This window comes from Mytilus galloprovincialis, chromosome 7 (genome assembly GCF_965363235.1).
Source record: "Mytilus galloprovincialis chromosome 7, xbMytGall1.hap1.1, whole genome shotgun sequence".
Taxonomy (NCBI): domain Eukaryota; kingdom Metazoa; phylum Mollusca; class Bivalvia; order Mytilida; family Mytilidae; genus Mytilus; species Mytilus galloprovincialis.
Genome location: NC_134844.1, coordinates 10,731,794 through 10,751,559, shown reverse-complemented (window position 1 = coordinate 10,751,559; position 19,766 = coordinate 10,731,794). Strand labels below are relative to the sequence as shown.

Sequence of the window (19,766 nt, the reverse complement as noted above, 5' to 3'; positions counted from 1 at the left end):
TGGTTATAGGGGAAAAAATGGGGAGGGTGTGGGGTAAAATTTTCTCATTTCAGATTTCAGAAATTAAAAAGAATTTTTCTTCAAATACTTTTTTTTTTAGGGGATTTATATTCAACAGCATATTGTATTGCTCAAAAGCCCAAAAAAAATAATTTTTTTTTAAGTTCATTAGACCACATTTATTCTGTGTCAGAAACCTATGCTGTGTCAACTATTCAATCAAAATCCAAATTCAGAGCTGTATCAAGCTTGAATGTTGTGTCCATACTTGCCCCAACTGTTCAGGATTTGACTTTTGTTGTCTTATAAAGCTGCGACCTGCGAAGCATCTTGTTACGGTTCATTTGTCAATGTTCAGTTTTCATAATGAGGTTTGTTTTGCAGATGCCACTAGCAATAGGCTAACTTATATTTGTATGTATGGTGTAAGTGTAAAATTAAATCAATAATAATTTATGTTTATTTATTATTTCTAGATAACTGATGACACTAACAACTAGACAATTAATATCAATACATGTATAACATGTATCACCATAATTCATAAAATACAAATACAAATTTAACAATTTTAAGACAAAAAAAAAAACTTTAAAAAATTATTTAAAATCAATGATTTTGGTTCTTTATCATCAACTGCATTATAAATTATTAAAACAAAATCAAAAGTTCAACATACATAGAGAGAAATCTTTGAAGACAACAATCTATATATTGATATCATTGATATTAAATAAGAATAAGCAAGTAAGCTTATGTCACAATTTCATTCCTCTTATCAAGTAAAAAAGTCAATAGTATAGGGAGAAATTTGTACCGAATATTGTTATCACTGAAATCGACAAGTATATAAGCTTTCCTTATTTTAAATAGAGGTAGTAAATATAAGAATTTAGAAACAACTGACCTAAGTATATTTTGTACATTAGGTAGTTACAGTTAGGTTTTCATTACTTTCTAGGATGTGCAATATTAAGAGGATATTCAAGTGAGATTTGATGTGTATGAGTAATATAAAAATAGAATAATAAAGCTCATATGCATTCAATTATGTGTGGTGAACATTTAAGATTTTTCTTTTTTTAAATTCTAAAGTCTAAATTTTGTAAATACTTTATCTTCAATACATTACTTTTATATATATGACAAAGCTGTAATCAAAATTCCAAATTTTTGTGAAGTGTTTCTGTTAAAAAATCTTAATGCTCAAAGTAAACATAATTTGAATATAACATCATCTCTTCCCTTTCCTTGTTTCTTTGTCTTCATGTTCAATATACTTCTGATCAACATCAGAGGCCACAAATTCATTGTCAATACTAACACTTGGAGATGACCTTGAATCGTCATTGTCAAGGTCAGTGTCTTGATTTACAGTGACTACCTGATACATAGAGTTGTCTGAAACATCATGTTCTTTAGATTCTAGATTCTTCCCTGGTGTTGAAATTTTACTGGCATTAATGTCAATAATATTTATATAATCCTCATTGTCATGATCTGATGATGGTTCCCTGTTCATACCCTGAGGTAGAAGTAATGATTGTGGGTTATCTTCCCCTGTGGCAATTATAAAGGGAAGATTGTCACCACTCTCCAGTTCTTCCATTGGCTCATCTGTTTGTGCCTGAATACAAAATGACTTGCCATTGGCTGAGCTAGTACCAGCAGCTGACTGCAGATTGCTTGGCAATTCCACAATATTTGATGCCCCATCTAATGGAATTTGTAGATTTCCAATTGGTTGATTTTGAAGTTGGTATACATGAATTACAGTTTCTCCTTTGCCATCCTCTGGAGTGTGATAGACAAGAACCAAAGGTGAATTATTTGCATCATGGGTAATTTGCACATTGGCATTTGGAGGGAATTCAGCAGGATTAATAGCTATTGATCCCTCCATTTCAGAGTTGATTTTGGAAGCAAATGTAGCAGGATTAATATTAACCGATCTCTCCATTTGTGAACTGACCTCTGACCTTGTTTGTTTTTGTGGTGACAAGATTTCTGAATCACTCATAGTGACCTGTAATTCCATAATGTCACTGTCGTCATCTTCATCTTGTGATAAACAAAATGGCGGGACAAAAGGAGCATTTTCATATCGCTTGAATGGAATTCTGCAAAAAGAGAAAAATAAATTCCATAACATTTATTGTAGCTAGGATAAAGCAATATATCTCCTTTTGTGGAAAGTAATTTGGAGACATTTTATATGTACAAGCTTCTTATAACAACATGATATCCAATCTCCTGTTTCTGAATCCTAATTGTGAATGTGTTTATAAAATATACTTGTATTATTCATAATAAAATATTGTTTACATCAATCTCCTGCAAAGGTTTAGATAAATACAATTAAAATTCAAGTATTTTTTTATTGACTGTTTTTCAACAATCAAGTCTCAATAAAAAAAAAACATAATTCTAATGTCTTCTGCCTTGCACATAATTTATCTACCAAAGTGCAATAACTAAAATTATTTTTCTTCTTTAAAACTTTCTACAAATACCTTAGAGAAATGAAGGCTTGTTGCCAAGGGGCATAACTCTTAAAAAAATATTTGAGCAGCACTGATTTTGGAACTTGTCTAAGACATTGCTCATATAAATTTGATAAAAATCTGGAAAAAATTGTACACATGCATGCTGCCCATGCAATTTTCCATATAATTAATATTTCCATGGGACTCAATAGCTAAATCCATACCTTATAGGTGTCTTTACAGGTGTGGGTGGTGTTGATTCTATTTCTGACACATCCCCTTCTGTAGCATCCTCGTAATCATAGTAGATATTTTTTCTTGGTCTTGTACTTTTTCTTGCTGTTGGTTTTTCTGGAAATTAATATTCTAAGGTTATTACAGGAATGAAGGCAATTACTATAAGTTATATGAATTTCTCCAAACAAACAGACCAAAATAATTTTGACATACATTTGACTTGAAAAAATATAATAAAACAATATATTCCTTTGCTTTGCATCTTCTCCACTGATAGTGGAATACAATGTATTTTGTGTTGCTAACCATCTTAAGGTAATTTATCACTTTTACTACAGCAGGTCTAGAGGTGGATCCAGCCATTTTCAAAAGGGGGGTTCCCAACCCAGGATAAAGACAGTGTTCAACCATACGTACTTATTCAAATGCATTGATCGTTAAAAAAAAGGGGGTCCAACCCCTGGAACCCACCCCCTAGATCTGGCACTGAGGTCCTGAGTTTTTCTCTTACTGCCTGACTTAATTTATTTGCTGCTACTCCCCTAAACACAAAATAAATTTATTTATACAAAAATTGATGACATTGTCTTTTGTTGCAATGTTACATTGTTAGCTAGCTAGTGAATATCAGTGTTTCAAATCTGGTACAAAGCAGAGCTCATATTTGTACCACATTAATATCTTCCTATCGTAATCATGGCTGACAATTACCAGCTGGACATTGTATTTCCTATAGCAGTAGGCTGTCCAATTTCACACTGTTTGTGGTACACTGTGATTGGAATGCATCCAAAGACCTACAGTAATGTATTTATACAATTGCGTAATTTCTCTTTTTAAAGTATAAAAGTCATTGATATTTTTATATTCTCACCAAAAGCTTCTCTTAATCTTACCTTCTTTCTCCTTATGTTTCTCTTTCTGTGCATTTTTCTCTCTCTTCTTTTCCTGTCTCATTTCTTTAGTTTTCTTCAATTTTTCTTCATCTTCTTTCTTCTTCCTCTCTGTTTCAATCGCTTCAAGTTTTTCTTCTTTTGCAAAGAATGACATATCAAATGGTTTTTTGTTCTCTGTGAAATAAATTAAAACATATGTGGATTCATTAATATTCGTTGGATACTAATTATCATGGGTACAGGAGAACCACCAATTTAAATGTTCAACTAATTATAAATTGTCTGAAGGAATGTATCCAAACTTTGCCAAAACCACGAAATTGAATATCAACGAATATGCAAGTTTTCCTCAATCAACAAAAATTTATACCCACAAAAATAAATGAATCCACAGCATGTGCTATTAACTAATGCCAAAAATAGCTAAACTCTTGGTCAAATTCAATACAATCACTTAATTCATAATTGACAGCTAAGATTTCCTTGTTGGACTAACAGATAAACTGTAAAATAATGTGAGAAGGACTTCACTCAATGCTGCTTGATGAAATTAACCACAGATTTTAGTTTTTCAGTCTCTGTTAGAATCTTTCTGTATGTTATTTTGATGATAACCAGTAAAGCGCAAATGGAAATCCACTGATGTTCCACACACAGTAACTTGACAGATCTATCACTGTACCAACTAATTTCAGTTCATGGAATACACATCAAATGTTCTGAGTAATCTTCTTAAAATCTTTAATTCCACAAAGATTTACTTGATTGTTTTTAGAGATTAAAAATGGGATTGAAAAAAAGTCCTGCTGCCAGTGCTGGCTCAAATTTGTTTTGAAGCAGTTCTGAAATGCGTCAAACATTTGTCACTTGATATTCCGGAGACAGCAATCTTCTAACAATTTACTGCAATTTCTACTTACTGAGAGCCAGTTCCACTTTGTTTCTGTTTAGCTTATCTTCTCTTTTAAACTTGGTCTGTAACATAGGGAAAAGTATTGAAAGGTTACTATAAATTCAGAAATTATTGAAGGTTTTCATGAATGCTAATAATGTGACTGGGTGAGAATTGCAATAATAAGAGCTTCTATTCTGATGTCTGATACATACATCGATATCTTTATACACATTTTTCTAGAAATCGCAATAATTAATCTTGCATTGTTGTTCATTCTGCAAAAATTGCAGTAATTTCTGAATTTACAGTAATTTGAAGCAGCTGTTTCAATCACAAACTTAAAAAGATTTAAATAACATGATGTTAACTATGTGAGTGAAATGCTGAGTTGACTAACAAAAAATTCTTTAACATATCTTTATTACTTAAAATATGTTATTAATGACATAAACTGAAATAAATTAAATGGAATTACTTTCCAGGTGTGTTAGACAGATGGCTGTGTAATTTGTAATTACACCATATCTCAAATTTATATACACATGTTTTGAGTTGTAAAGCATATGCTCCGGGCTGGTTGTCATAAAATTGTCAAGCACAATTTTCGTACTCAGATTCACAAATCAACCAATTGAAATATTGGATTTTGTGTTCAGAGCAAAAAAATTGTACTCCGAGCACTGTGTAAAGTTTTATGACAGAGGGCCCTGTGTAGTGTTATGTAATACAGATAATCATTATTCTTAGTTAAAATATACTTTACCTTGATGTCATATCTCGTTCTTCTTTTAAATAGTTTGACCATCAGTGAGAAATCTGTCCCAATATAACTCAATGCCCTATAAAACTTCTCTGTCTCTGTAAAATAAATCAATAGTAAGAATTCTGTCCCTATATAACTCAATGCTCTATAAAACTTCTCTGTCTCTGTAAAATAAATCAATAGTAAGAAATCTGTCCCTATATAACTCAACGCTCTATAAAACTTCTCTGTCTCTGTTGGATTAAACAATTCTTGCATAAAACATAGATACATTGTAATTATTGATACTTGACTTGCAATATATCAACTAATCTAATAAAACACAAACTGAAGATTGGAGCAGTCATACTATTCACACCTAAGATTTCCATTCAATATACCAAATAAAATCTGATTTTAGTGTTTAGTGTTTACGCTGTGTGATTTTTGTTAAAATGATGTAAAATTAAGTTGAAAGCTGCTTCACAGGTAAAAATTGAATGAAAATGGAAAGGAATATTGTAAAATGCAACTTAAGGTGTCTCGGGCCTATTCGAAGTTTCTATCAGAAGTGCCATATTTTTGGTTATTTTATTCTTTAAAGAAAATGAATCAAATTGGTCGAAAAAAAATAGGGGGTCACGGACCATTGAAGCTCAAAACTTTACTTTTAAACAGGTATGTAAAAGGGACCATTTTTTAATGAAATGGTAGGGAAAATAGAGGTGTTGACATATTTTTATCGGAATATCAAAAAACTTTCTATGACAATTGGTCCAAAACTTTTAATATGAAAAGCTGGAATATAGTTTCAAAGAATTAGCCAATAAAAAACATAGGTCACTGATAAGGAAATAAAAATATTTTGCCTTAAGGTAGATCATAAGTAAATGTTTTTTGAGACAGAATTTTCTTATACTTAGCCAAAATGAAGATTTTACTATGCTTTTTTCAAAAATATAATAAAAAGTATGGGTCACCGTGCTATTTTTCAAGCTATATGTCGTTGAAAATTGCCTAAATTTGGTTAGATTGTTCATGGAAAAACACATTTGTGTGCATAAAAAAAATTCTATGAGATAGAATTTTGAAATAAATTGTGAAAAGATAGTTTTTGTAATATATTTTAAGAAAATAAAAAGAAAAAATGGTGTCACCGAACTTGTTTTCTTGCTAAAAGTAAAAAGAAAAAATTTCCCTATCAGTCCAGTATAAATTTTTTACTAAAAGAGTTATCTTCCCTTAAATGGCCCATTTGAAAAAAATGATTCTAAAAACAAAAAAAAATGATATTTGTTTATATATTTTTTATTATACAAAAAATTACCAAGTTTTCTTTAAATCATTAAACAGTCTAACCTTTAAATTGCAAATCTGTCCCTAAATTTGCAGATTTAGGCAAATAACTAGACCGACTTTTTACTGTGATTGTACAATCCAAGATGGCGGTATACCATGTATCTACCTTAAAACCCAAATTTTGGCAGGAAAATGGTGAAAGTGGGTGAAATGTCATTTTGACCCTTTAACAAATACGGATAATAACGAAAATATTCTATTAGTCACATAACTACAATGATTTAACATTTCTAATCAATCAAAATATTAAAAAAAATTATATCGAATTTAAGACAAATACTTTTGTAACTCATGCGTGAAATTATGTGCAGTCGAATAGTCCCGAGCCATCTTAATAATGAAACTTATCACCAACTGAACATTATGACAGGTGCCATAAATGTACTGGATTTCTTTCTAGAGCATCTGAGATCACCCCCAGTTTTTTTATGGAGTGGTCCATGATGTCATAATTTGTGGAATCAGTTAGGGCTTTTCATTGTTTTTAATATTTCTGAAATGATATTGTCAATTTCTTTTGGTTTTCTGAAGCTAACCTATGAATCTGTTAAAAATTTAGACATACCCCATTCAGACCAGGCAATTCTACTGAGTGGTTTTCTAAAGCTATTATATGTAGCTGTACTCCCTGTTTCTTCTATCAGTTCAGCCACAGGTGATTCATCTTTTTTCTTTATAATCAAACTGAAAGTATTACAACATTAACTGTTTGTATAATCTGTATTATTCCATATTGGTATTATTTTAGTAGGTTTCTCTATATGAATTGGATTTTGAATAAAAAAGCATATTCACCTGAGAAAGTGTTATTCACCGCGCTAAACGTCACGCGCTTTTACATGCAACGTTATGGTAAAATGTTTCATGTAAAAAAAAAAATTGGTATATGTTTGTCATTAGCTACATTTTCTTTTCTCGGACTATGGAATAAAACAATTACTGTCTTTTGTTTTGGTAAATATGCGGTTTTATTGACTTTTGAAAAACTGATATTCACTTCGGCCATCGACCTCAGTGAATATAATTTTTTCAAAAGTCAATAAAACCGCATATTTACCTCATCAAAGACAGTAATTGTATAATATTTTTAATTGTGTAACTATTCAATTTAAAAACATTTTTATATAAAGAGATATTGCACTTATGGGTATTCATTAATATGGACAGTATTGTATACTTAAGATTAGCTGTTCCTAATTTGTAAGAGCCAATTATCTGAAGGTACTGTTATATCATCAGATGTTTTATACCCCTTATTACACAGCAGCCTCAATGGCTGAGGGTTCTAATTAGTTATTACCAGTACTGTAATCACTAGCCAGTCAACACTGAGGTTGTGAGTTAAAACCCCGCTGCCATGAAATAGCCAAACATCACTAATTAAAAGTGGTGTTAGAACACAGAAAATCAAATCAACCTTATTATAATTTATAAAACTATGCAAAAGGTAAATTGATTGGTACCTTTCTTCGTTAATTATAATGCTTCCATCTGGTCCTATTTTCACTTGAGGTACAGGCATATCAGGGTCTTTATTATCTGTTACATACCTTTCTTCATTAATTATAATGCTTGCATCCGGACCTATTTTTACTTAAGGTACAGGCATATCAGGGTCTTTACTATCTGTTACGTACCTTTCTTCATTAATTATAATGCTTCCATCCGGACCTATTTTCAATTAAGGTACAGGCATATCAGGGTCTTTACTATCTGTTACATACTTTTCTTCATTAATTATAATGCTTCCATCCGGACCTATTTTCAATTAAGGTACAGGCATATCAGGGTCTTTACTATCTGTTACGTACCTTTCTTCATTAATTATAATGCTTCCATCCGGACCTATTTTCACTTGAGGTACAGGCATATCAGAGTCTTTACTATCTGTTACATACCTTTCTTCATTAATTATAATGCTTCCATCCGGACCTATTTTCACTTGAGGTACAGGCATATCAGGGTCTTTACTATCTGTTACGTACCTTTCTTCATTAATTATAATGCTTCCATCTGGACCTATTTTCACTTGAGGTACAGGCATATCAGGGTCTTTACTATCTGTTACATACCTTTCTTCATTAATTATAATGCTTCCATCTGGACCTATTTTCACTTGAGGTACAGGCATATCAGGGTCTTTACTATCTGTTACGTACCTTTCTTCATTAATTATAATGCTTCCATCCGGACCTATTTTCACTTGAGGTACAGGCATATCAGGGTCTTTACTATCTGTTACGTACCTTTCTTCATTAATTATAATGCTTCCATCCGGACCTATTTTCACTTGAGGTACAGGCATATCAGGGTCTTTACTATCTGTTACGTACCTTTCTTCATTAATTATAATGCTTCCATCCGGACCTATTTTCACTTGAGGTACAGGCATATCAGGGTCTTTACTATCTGTTACGTACCTTTCTTCATTAATTATAATGCTTCCATCCGGACCTATTTTCACTTGAGGTACAGGCATATCAGGGTCTTTACTATCTGTTACGTACCTTTCTTCATTAATTATAATGCTTCCATCCGGACCTATTTTCACTTGAGGTACAGGCATATCAGGGTCTTTACTATCTGTTACGTACCTTTCTTCATTAATTATAATGCTTCCATCTGGACCTATTTTCACTTGAGGTACAGGCATATCAGGGTCTTTACTATCTGTTACGTACCTTTCTTCATTAATTATAATGCTTCCATCTGGACCTATTTTCACTTGAGGTACAGGCATATCAGGGTCTTTACTATCTGTTACGTACCTTTCTTCATTAATTATAATGCTTCCATCTGGACCTATTTTCACTTGAGGTACAGGCATATCAGGGTCTTTACTATCTGTTACGTACCTTTCTTCATTAATTATAATGCTTCCATCTGGACCTATTTTCACTTGAGGTACAGGCATATCAGGGTCTTTACTATCTGTTACGTACCTTTCTTCATTAATTATAATGCTTCCATCTGGACCTATTTTCACTTGAGGTACAGGCATATCAGGGTCTTTACTATCTGTTACGTACCTTTCTTCATTAATTATAATGCTTCCATCTGGACCTATTTTCACTTGAGGTACAGGCATATCAGGGTCTTTACTATCTGTTACATACCTTTCTTCATTAATTATAATGCTTCCATCTGGACCTATTTTCACTTGAGGTACAGGCATATCAGGGTCTTTACTATCTGTCATATCAGCTTCTTCTGATTCTTGGGGTTTTTCTTCTTCTTCAATATTAACATTTTCTTTCTCTACTATTACTTTTGCTTTCTTCTTTGGTGTTTCAATGATGGTTCTATGAAAATAAAAATAATATGTACAATTTTGTGTGTTTTAAAATCAATTATATCTAGACATATAGTTTTTAGTCAATTATTTGGGAAAACTGGCCTTTGATACAGACATGCATGATAATCCAACAGTTTGACAAAACTGCTAATTTTTTTATAAATTTCCCTGAAGCAGAATTTAGAACCTTGAAGAACTTCTATTATTCAAACTTTTTCTAATATCACCATGTTATATTTCTAGGAACAAACACAAAAAGACAGATATGTTCCATTTGTCGTAATAACAATCCATTGTCGTTTCCTCAAATTAATTCAGGATTAGGCCAGGTTTGTGAGCAACACAATGAGTACCACATATGGAGCAGGATCAGCTTACATTCTGGAGCACCTGCGATCAACTCCCACTTATGTGTGTTTGTGTTGTTCATTCTTGAGTTTTCTATATCCTGTTTTATATTATAGTATTAATGAATGGGTATTTTTATTATGGCCCTGTTATATGTCCAAGGTCTGTAATAATGGTCGAGGAAGTCTGAAATGGCCCGAGGCAAAGCCGAGGGCCATTACAGACATCCGAGGCCATTATTACTGACCAAGGACATATAACAGGGCCATTATAAAAAACACCCATTTCTTAATACATTTACTAACCAACTGAAAAAAGTGTATGTGTTGCTGCCAACTTGATGTACTCTCTTACTCTTTTAATGACAGTTTAGTTTGAACAAAAATAATTCATACTTCACCATGATCAAGCTTTAAATATACCAAATATCCAAGATATTAAGTTGAAAGAAGTTATGTGTTGAAAAACAGGATGAATACTTTATATGGTTCTTTAATGTTTGTTGCTGGTTACTAAATTAAATAAAATACAAAAAGGTATTATACTCTTAACAGCTTAATTTTATTAACTTTATTAAAAACCCTAACTGGGCTTAATACAGACAAGCTGGGCATTAATACAGGGCCATTACAGAAAAACAGGGCCATTACAGAAAAAAACAGGGCCATTGCAGAAAATATGTTATTTTTAATAACCAGTCATTTTTGGCAATAATGTACTTAGTTGGTTAATAAACTATTGTTACTTTTGTTATTTTTTTTGTCTTGGTTAGCAGTTTTTTTTTTACTTATAAATTTGAATGTCCTATTGGTATCTTTCTTCGACTGCTGGAATGTTTCTGTGATATCCTTGCAAAAAAAATCAACTTTAATAATCATTATATTTTGAAGCACACAGATACAAGTAACTCATCTACAATTTTTTCTTCACATTTTTATTTTCTCCTAGTATGTTAGATACCCTATAGTCATAGCATTTATTTACAATTATACTATTACTTACGTCATTTGATTTTTGCCAGGATTCCAGTATATAAGATCCCCCATTGTCATGGTATTTTTATTTATTGGTGCGTCTTCGTCAGTGTATCCGTTCTTCTGTTTGTTATTCTTCAACAATCCCTGTCATATAAATTGGATTTAAATTCAAGTTGATGTATAAATGGTAAAAAAATATCACTGTTTCTTCATTTTTTGTATAAAATTTACTATATTTCTATGTGATTTTTAGATAAGTGATGTGAGAATCCATTGAAATAGAAGGAAGATATTTTTCTTCAATAGAATTTTTTAAAACTTAAAAAATGGAGATTTTTGAAAACTGGAAGTTTATTCAATTAGATAATATTGACAAATCATTGTGTCAGAAGTGATAATTTTGACACAGTACTTTTATTTCTATTACAGCTTGATCAGGTGATTGTGGCTGGTATTTTACTGAATAAAAAACCTGCTGATCTGCAACTACTAACCTGTGTATCACTGTGTACAGTACTGATAGAACTGTTACTGTAATGTCTTTTCCTGGCCTCTGTAGCTCCATCTGTATGAACATTAATTTCTGGACTGGTATCTTGAGATTTGTCTACTTCTACTGGACTGACTGGTTTCTGGGCATGGTGGTTTATAAACTTTAGAGGAGGCAGACTAAAATAAAATCATTACATTGTTGTTCATACTTACGTACTGTAATTAAAGGGAGACAATTTGGGCTTTTCTGACTGTTTATAATGTTTTTACACTAAACTTGTTGGGTGTGAGGGATTGATCCATGAGTCTGGGAGAACATGAATCCTTTATTGGTTGTTATTGGATTTGAACTTGCTTTCAGCAACTAAAAGATCTCTCAGATTGGTACTTTGTGTCTTTTGTCTTTATATATATATGCTAGCTGTTTTTGTGCTTTTCGTCAATATGACGATTTGAGCCATTTCTAATTAATTTTTACAGCTTCTTCCTATGTTGTGCTGTCCTATGGAAGAGGGATGGTGACACTCATTAACAAGTTTAAACCTTTCACATTCTTTATGCCCCTGAGTCAGGAGTCTGTAATTCAATACTTTTTTGGTTCATAGTTCACTTTTAGTGTTCGATAGGTACCATGCATATAATGTCTTCACTCAATTTAGTGTAAATTTTTCTGATACTGCCTGACTTCTCAATTACTCAACAGATTTTTAAAACAAGTAAAGAAGCTTTGAACAACAATTGGATATTTATGATATTGAATAAATTATAACAGTACATGTATTTATAACCCTTTTTTCTTTTACTCTTCTTTCATCTTAACTCTCATAAATCTGCTCTTTTATTTTTGTTTTAACTTTCATGATAAGGCTTTTTGCATAAACTGATTAACTAATTATAATATAATAAGACAAAATATATAAATGACATCTACCAATATTCCAGCTTAGTAATGAGTAAACTTACATTTTTCCTAGTCGTGGTGATTTAAGTGGTGATGAAGGTCTAGTTGAAATATCTTCTTTACTTCCAGACAGATTTATATTTTTACTGAAAAAAATAAAGATTTCAATAATATCATGTATCTAATTTGTCAACTTTCAAGTGAATACATGTACTGAGTTTTAAATTTTCTATTTCAATAGATGGCTAGTGGGTTTAATTGTAATATAATTTGGAGGTTAACTGGATGATTGTGAAATCAAACAGGAATTTTGCAAATTAAATTTAGAAGACATCAAGACTCACTATAAATCTCCAAGCTGGCATGAAAATAAAGGAACTGAAGTGAAAATATTTTGAGTAGTCTTTCATTTTTATGCATTATTTAAAAAAATATATATATAATCTTCCTGTAATCCTGTATGTTGGAGAATCATCATATACATTTGTATATATCATATTTTTTTTTAAATGTAAGTAATGTGAGAATCCCAATAAAAAGAACACACAGTGTGATATTTATCACGGGCTATTTTTCTAGAAATGGCAATAACTAATTTAACATTTTTGTTCATTCTTGGTAATAAATGCATGTACAAAAAATGTACCAGTAATATTTTCTAAATTTACAGTAAGTTAATCATTCATATTAATTTACATTTAAATTTTCCATAATAAACTCTCATAATTCTATATAATGTATATAAAGTCTGCAGTCATTTAAATCTATTCAGTAATTCTACAACATTTACATATATTCAGATATACATTGTAAGAAGATATGGTGTGAGTGCCAATGATATAACTCTCTATTCAAGTCACAATTAGTAAAAAGGAAACCATCATAGCCTTATGTCAAAGCTTTCAACAGCTTTCAACACAGAGCCTTGGCTCACATAGAACAGAAAGCTATAAAGGGCTCCAAAAATTACTAATGTAAAACCATTCAAACAGGAAAATTAAAGTTTTAATCAATATAAATGTATCAATGGTGAATTATTTAACCTTTCTGTAAAGCGTTCCTTACTTCCAATGATACTTATTTAAAAAAAATAAGGAAATAAAGGTGAATCTATGCCATTAGTTAACATATCATATCATACTCACTTTCTAAGTTTGAGAGCTTCAATGTTTGGTTTTGCTTTAGGAAATCTTGATCTAAATGGTAGACGTTGTATGACTGAAGGTTTTGGACTAGATTCTGAACCATCTTGGATCTGGTTGTTAACATTTTCTACATTTTTCTCTGGTTCATGAGAATCAACTATCTTTTTCTCAACATTTTTATCTTCAACTGATGTTTCTGTGTGTGGTGAGAGGATCAAACTTTTATTTGGACTAATCTTATCCACAGGACTAGAACATGGCAGTTGTGTTTTAGGTTTAGGGACATTACTATTAAATCTCTTTGTAAAAGTACCAGGTTTATTTAGTACAGAGCTTTGAGACCTTTTACTACTTGGACTTTTTTCTTTATTTTGCTCAACTATCTTTGGCCTAACATCGTTATTTTCATCTGAGCTGTCATTTTCTTCCTCTTTAGATTCACTCCTGTGTAGAATTTCCCGTGATCCAACATTCAACCCTAGAGTTTTGAGTCTTGTAAAGGCTGGTTTAGTCACACCAGAACTTGTTTTGTGTGCAGAGTTCTTGTTCTCCTGTTGATTTGTGTTTCCTTTATTATCTCCCCTTATACTTGGAGATGATACCACTATACCAACTTTGCCTGACGAATTTCGAGGAACTTCTGTAGACCATCCTAAGTCTTTTGTTGGACTGATACCTTTTTTCAAACCAACAGCAGTTGCAGCTCCTGCTGCAAGCTCTGCACTTATTTGAACACTAGTTCCTTTCTCTTCATTAGTCTGTCCACGTTTTAAACCAGAAAAGGTTTTACCACCAATATTAGGTTTAACATGAATTCTGGATCTTCTGGTTGCCATTTCTCTCTTTAAATCTGAAAATATGTACAAATGTACATTATCACATAATTCTCATAGATAAAAAAAAATTGTAAGGGTTCCAGTGTCTCGCCTACTTTTGGATAGTTTATGAATCTAATTAACATTTTAAAACCTTTAACTGCAGACTGTATGTAATGTTAACTGGCAGAAAAACTAAGTCCATTCATAAGTAAAATACAGATACACAGGTACAAAATTTTAACAAAATTTCCCTCTAGATACAAGATACAAGAAAGTAATCAAAATTTTAAAAACTTTAACCACTGAGTGAATGTGTTGTTTCCTGGCAGAAAATCTAAGTCCATTTAAACATAAAATATGGAAAAAAATGGAATTTCATTTTTTACAAAATTTACTTCTGGTTACTATCTTATTTAATCATAAACAAGCTTCTGTCCAATATGTCCAAGTTTGGTACAAACCCAGGATAGTTTAAGAAAGTTATTAAAATTTTAAAAACTTTAACCACAGAGTGACTGTAATGTTTCCCCGCAGAAAAAGTAAGTCCATTTATAAGTAGAATACCGAAAAATGGAACTCCTGGATACTATCTTTAATCATAAACAAGCTTCTGTTCAAGTTTGGTAGAAATCCAGTGTAGTTTAACCCTTTCGCCGATGAGTCCCGGTTTACCGGGATTCACGCTTCAGACAGCTGACAACGAGTCCCTTTTTACCGGGATCAGAATACATGTCAAAGAGCAGAATTTTGAGAATTTCACCTAGATAATGCCGAAAATTTGAATATTTGAATATTTTAAGAGGAAAAAATTATAAAAACATGAATAAAACTGTGAACATGGTGTTAGTGAATGAAATAAATACACAAATAACTACAAACAAGTTTTTATTGACATTTATTATGAAGATCTCCCACTTGAGAAATAGTAGCCAGGGAAGCCATCGTCTCAGAGTAGCTTCTGTCTGGGCAGCAATCGGTGAAAGGGTTAAGAAAATTATTAAAATTTTTAAAACTTTAACCACAGAGTGAATATTTGTGGACGCCACCGACGGAATGTAGGATCGCTATGTCTCGTTCGACTAAAGATGAAGGCTCGACAATAAATAAATGGACAATGTGTCCCCATGGACACAGATGATGCCCCTACTTGCATATAACATTATAAAGGGACATAACTCAAGAACAGTAATAGTGACGCTACACAAATTTGTACTTGATCTGAGTTTTGTTGTAATAAGTATTGTATAAAGGTCTCATAATGTTTGGTTGGGGCAAACTTAAGTTTGAGAACCTAAACTAAAAACTTTATATTTTTTTCCCATTTATAAAGGGGCACAACTCAGGAATGGTTAAAGTGACCCCACCAAAATTCAATCTTAATCTTTACTTTGTGGAAATAAGCATTGTTTATAAGTTTGATTACATTTGGTTGAAGCAAACTTAAGTTAGAGAACAGAAACTAAATTTTTTGCAACTTTTCCAGTTATATAGGGGCATAACTCTAGAATGGTAAGAGTGACACCACCAAAATTCAAATTTGATCATTGCTTTGAGGTAATAAGTATTGTGTATAAGTTTATAATATTCGGTTGAGGCAAACTTACAAAATGTAAGTTAGAGAACGGAAACTAAAAAATTTGTAATTTTTCCATTTATAAAGGGGCATAAATCTAGGATGGTTAGAGTGACACCACCAAAATTCAAAAATGATCTGTATTTTGTGATGATAAGTATAGTGTATAAGTTTCATAACATTTGGTTGAGGTAAACTTAAGTGAGAGAACGTAAACTAAAGAAAAATCTATTTATAAAGGAGCATAACTCTAAAACGATTAAAGTAACACCAACATAGATATTCATACACTTAAACAAAAGTTATTGTTTGAAAACTACAAAAATGCTTAATTTGGGCCCCCTTTTCGGCCCCTAATTCCTAAACTGTTGGGACCATAACCCCCAAAATAAATCTTAACTATCCTTTAATGGTACTGAACCTTCTGGTAAAAATTTATAGAGATCCATTCACTAAAACTAAAGTTATTGTCCGGAAACTAAATGTGTCTTCGGAAGACGATGCAGACAACGACGACGAAGACCACAACGCAGACGACATGATACCATTATACAACGCAAATTTTTTTTGCGATTGTATAAAAATAGAATGATCTCGACAAAAACTATTTTTTCCCAAATATAATGGTAAAGACAATTACTCTGAAGTATCCAACTAAGACATTATAAGGATATTTTGATTTTCACAGTAAAATTAAAACCAATTTGACACTCAGTAGACAAAAATACATGTTTGGCGCCTGATGGTAAAGGCAAAGATTTGAATAGTAGGTCAAATCCTTGTTAAAGGGCATTCCTATCCTCATTTAACACTGATGATGTTTTGTGGAAGTGAATTCCACAGTACAACTGTCAATAGGAAAAAAGATGTACTTAAAGTAATATGTTCTGGTGCTGAAATTATGTTTAAATTTAAAGCACCATTAAAAAAGAGAACTAATCTTGTCAGTGACAGCAAGGGGAAAGCCGAACTCCTACTAGAACAATTCAAGTCCGTATTCACAATAACAACAGACACAAACCTACCAACAACAAGAATACGAGCTAAAATCAACATAACACCATTAACGATTGACCAAAAGGGACTGGAAAAACTATTGAAAAACACCAACCCAAACAAAGCCTCTGGACCAGACAACATCCCAAACCACATACTTAAGGAATGTGCTGAACAACAAGCATCCATCCTGCAAATAATAATGCAATGCTCGCTAGACACAGGTGAACTACCAAAAGACTGGAGAGACGCGAACATATCCAGTATCTTCAAAAAAGGAGACAAACATCGAGCAGAAAACTACAGACCTGTATCATTAACATCTGTCATCAGCAAAATTTTGGAACACATCGTATGCAGGCACATCCTAAAACATCTGGAAAAAAACAAAATCCTAACCAATTTAAACCACCGCTTCAGGTCAGGATACTCATGTGAAACCCAACTCATAACCATCATCAACGACTTCCTACAAGAACATGACAAGGGACACCAAATCGACGTACATGTAGGCATATTAGATTTCTCAAAAGCTTTCGACACAGTACCACACAACAAATTATTACATAAGTTAGATCAATATGGAATTTAAGGAAACACACACAAATGGCTTAAGAACTTCCTAACTGCAAGATCAATGCGAACTATCATAGAAGGCGAATCATCTGGCGAAACAACAGTTGACTCTGGGGTCCCCCAGGGCACAGTCTTAGGACCAATCCTGTTCTTGTGCCACATCAATGACCTACCAGACAGTGTAACATCATCAGTAAGACTATTTGCCGACGATTGCCTACTATACAGAACAATTAAAAATAGCCAAGACCAACAAAAACTACAAACAGATTTGGAACAACTAGAAATCTGGGCCAACAAATGGGGGATGTGTTTCAATGCCAAAAAGTGCTATGTTCTATCCATAAACAAAAAAGCATACAAATTCTACACACTTAACAAACACATCCTACAAGAGGTACAAGTGAATCCGTACTTAGGACTCCAAATCTCAAACGACCTGAAATGGAGCATCCACATAAATAACATCAGCAAGAAAGCCAATGCCACCTTGGGCTTTCTTAGGAGGAACTTGAGGAACGTACCAGAAGAATGTAGGAAAGTGGCATACACATCCCTTGTAAGATCGACAATGGAATATGGCACAACAATCTGGAACCTATATATGAAAGGGGATATTTACAAATTAGAATGTATCCAAAACAGAGGCATACGATTCATTAAGAAAAATTACAGGAGTCGAGAAACAGGGTCCATAACAAACATGAGACGCCAACTTGAAATGGAGACGCTAGAGGAAAGAAGACACAGCCTCCTTCTTATTCTGATTTACAAGGTGGTTGAGGGTCTGGTGCTGGCTCTACCAGCCGACAATTTTGTCATACCAGCACAACCTAAATGAACGATAAAAGCCAAAACATATTCAAATTGTGAAACTGACAATATCATCGAACATCAAGTCATCAATAACACCAGAGGACTAAAAGTACCGAATAGCAACAAACCACAGTTTAAACATTAATTTTATGTGGAAACAACTATTCACTGGAACCAACTACCCGATAAAGTTGTGCATGCAGGTTCTGTAGAGGCATTTAAGACCGCTCTACAAGAACACCGCCCATAACAACGGCGCTCTTCTCAACCATGTTTAAAAGCCTAAACAGGATTCTACACGTACCACTACAGATACAGATTGATCATGCAGTTTAATTATTGGTTTATTTTTTACTAGCTCATGAGCAGAATCGAGCACAACAGTCAACAACAGAAACTATCCCTCCGTGGTTGACGGAGATTCATAATTCGTCTTTTACTATATTCATACCGTGAAATAAAGTTATCGTTTTGGTTCATTCGATGTTGTAAACAATGTAATATACATTCAATATCACTTTTCCACTTACAAGAAAACGTTCACATACATTTAACAACTTCCGGTTCCAGTTATTTTCTCGAGTTGTCCATACGCACAGTAAAACGAACAAAGATGTACCGAATGTAAAATTTCAATCTGATTACCGACACATCCTCGTTTACAGCAGATTACTGAAACGGGCAACCATTTCGTGTAATTGCATCACCACATTGGTTGGTTAATCTATATTGAGTATGCGGCTATATCGGCGGTTGGTCTGTTAATCTTCTTCTTCTTCTTCCAAATCTTCTTCTTCTTCTTCTCTCCGTATAAGCTTCCTTTATAAGGAACACCAAGGATTATCTCTTCTTCTTCTGATATACAGTTACAGCTTCATTATTATTGAAGATTACGAACTGTTGCATGCGCGGAGTATATGATTAAAAAATATGAACAAAAATTTATCTTTAACTTAGTAGAATACTTGGTGATATTTACATGAAAGAAAACAACAAGTGATTAAAAAATATGTACATTGTTATTTATAGAATTAAATTATGTTGTGGAGAACAGTTGGTGTCAACTGATCTCTGTAAATTTCAATGGTTTGACTTGCTACCACAACTTGTGGCAACATGTGTAATGATTTTATAGGGATAGTGTATGCAATATATTACCTATAATATCACAATCCTAGGCTTGAGTCAATTGCTGTCTTTTAGGCCGCTCGTCA

At 32.6% G+C, this 19,766-nt stretch overlaps 1 protein-coding gene across 2 annotated transcripts; it reads right to left on the bottom strand.

The window, feature by feature from the left end:
- Positions 1-449: 449 nt before the first annotated feature.
- On the bottom strand, positions 450-19,259 carry LOC143082281 (uncharacterized). Of its 2 annotated transcripts, none has more exons than XM_076257899.1 (12): positions 19,083-19,259; positions 13,774-14,623; positions 12,691-12,774; positions 11,730-11,904; positions 11,261-11,379; positions 9,732-9,917; positions 7,181-7,299; positions 5,278-5,372; positions 4,540-4,594; positions 3,620-3,793; positions 2,711-2,837; positions 450-2,120 (listed from the first exon to the last, which is right to left on the bottom strand). In XM_076257899.1, the coding sequence occupies exons 2-12, from the start codon at positions 14,607-14,609 to the stop codon at positions 1,235-1,237; spliced, it is 2,856 nt and encodes a 951-aa protein (XP_076114014.1). In that variant the 5' UTR covers positions 14,610-14,623; positions 19,083-19,259; the 3' UTR covers positions 450-1,234. The 2 variants fall into 2 exon arrangements, with proteins under 2 accessions (XP_076114014.1, XP_076114015.1); XM_076257900.1 differs by having other exon boundaries at positions 19,004-19,085.
- Between the last annotated feature and the right edge of the window lie 507 nt (positions 19,260-19,766).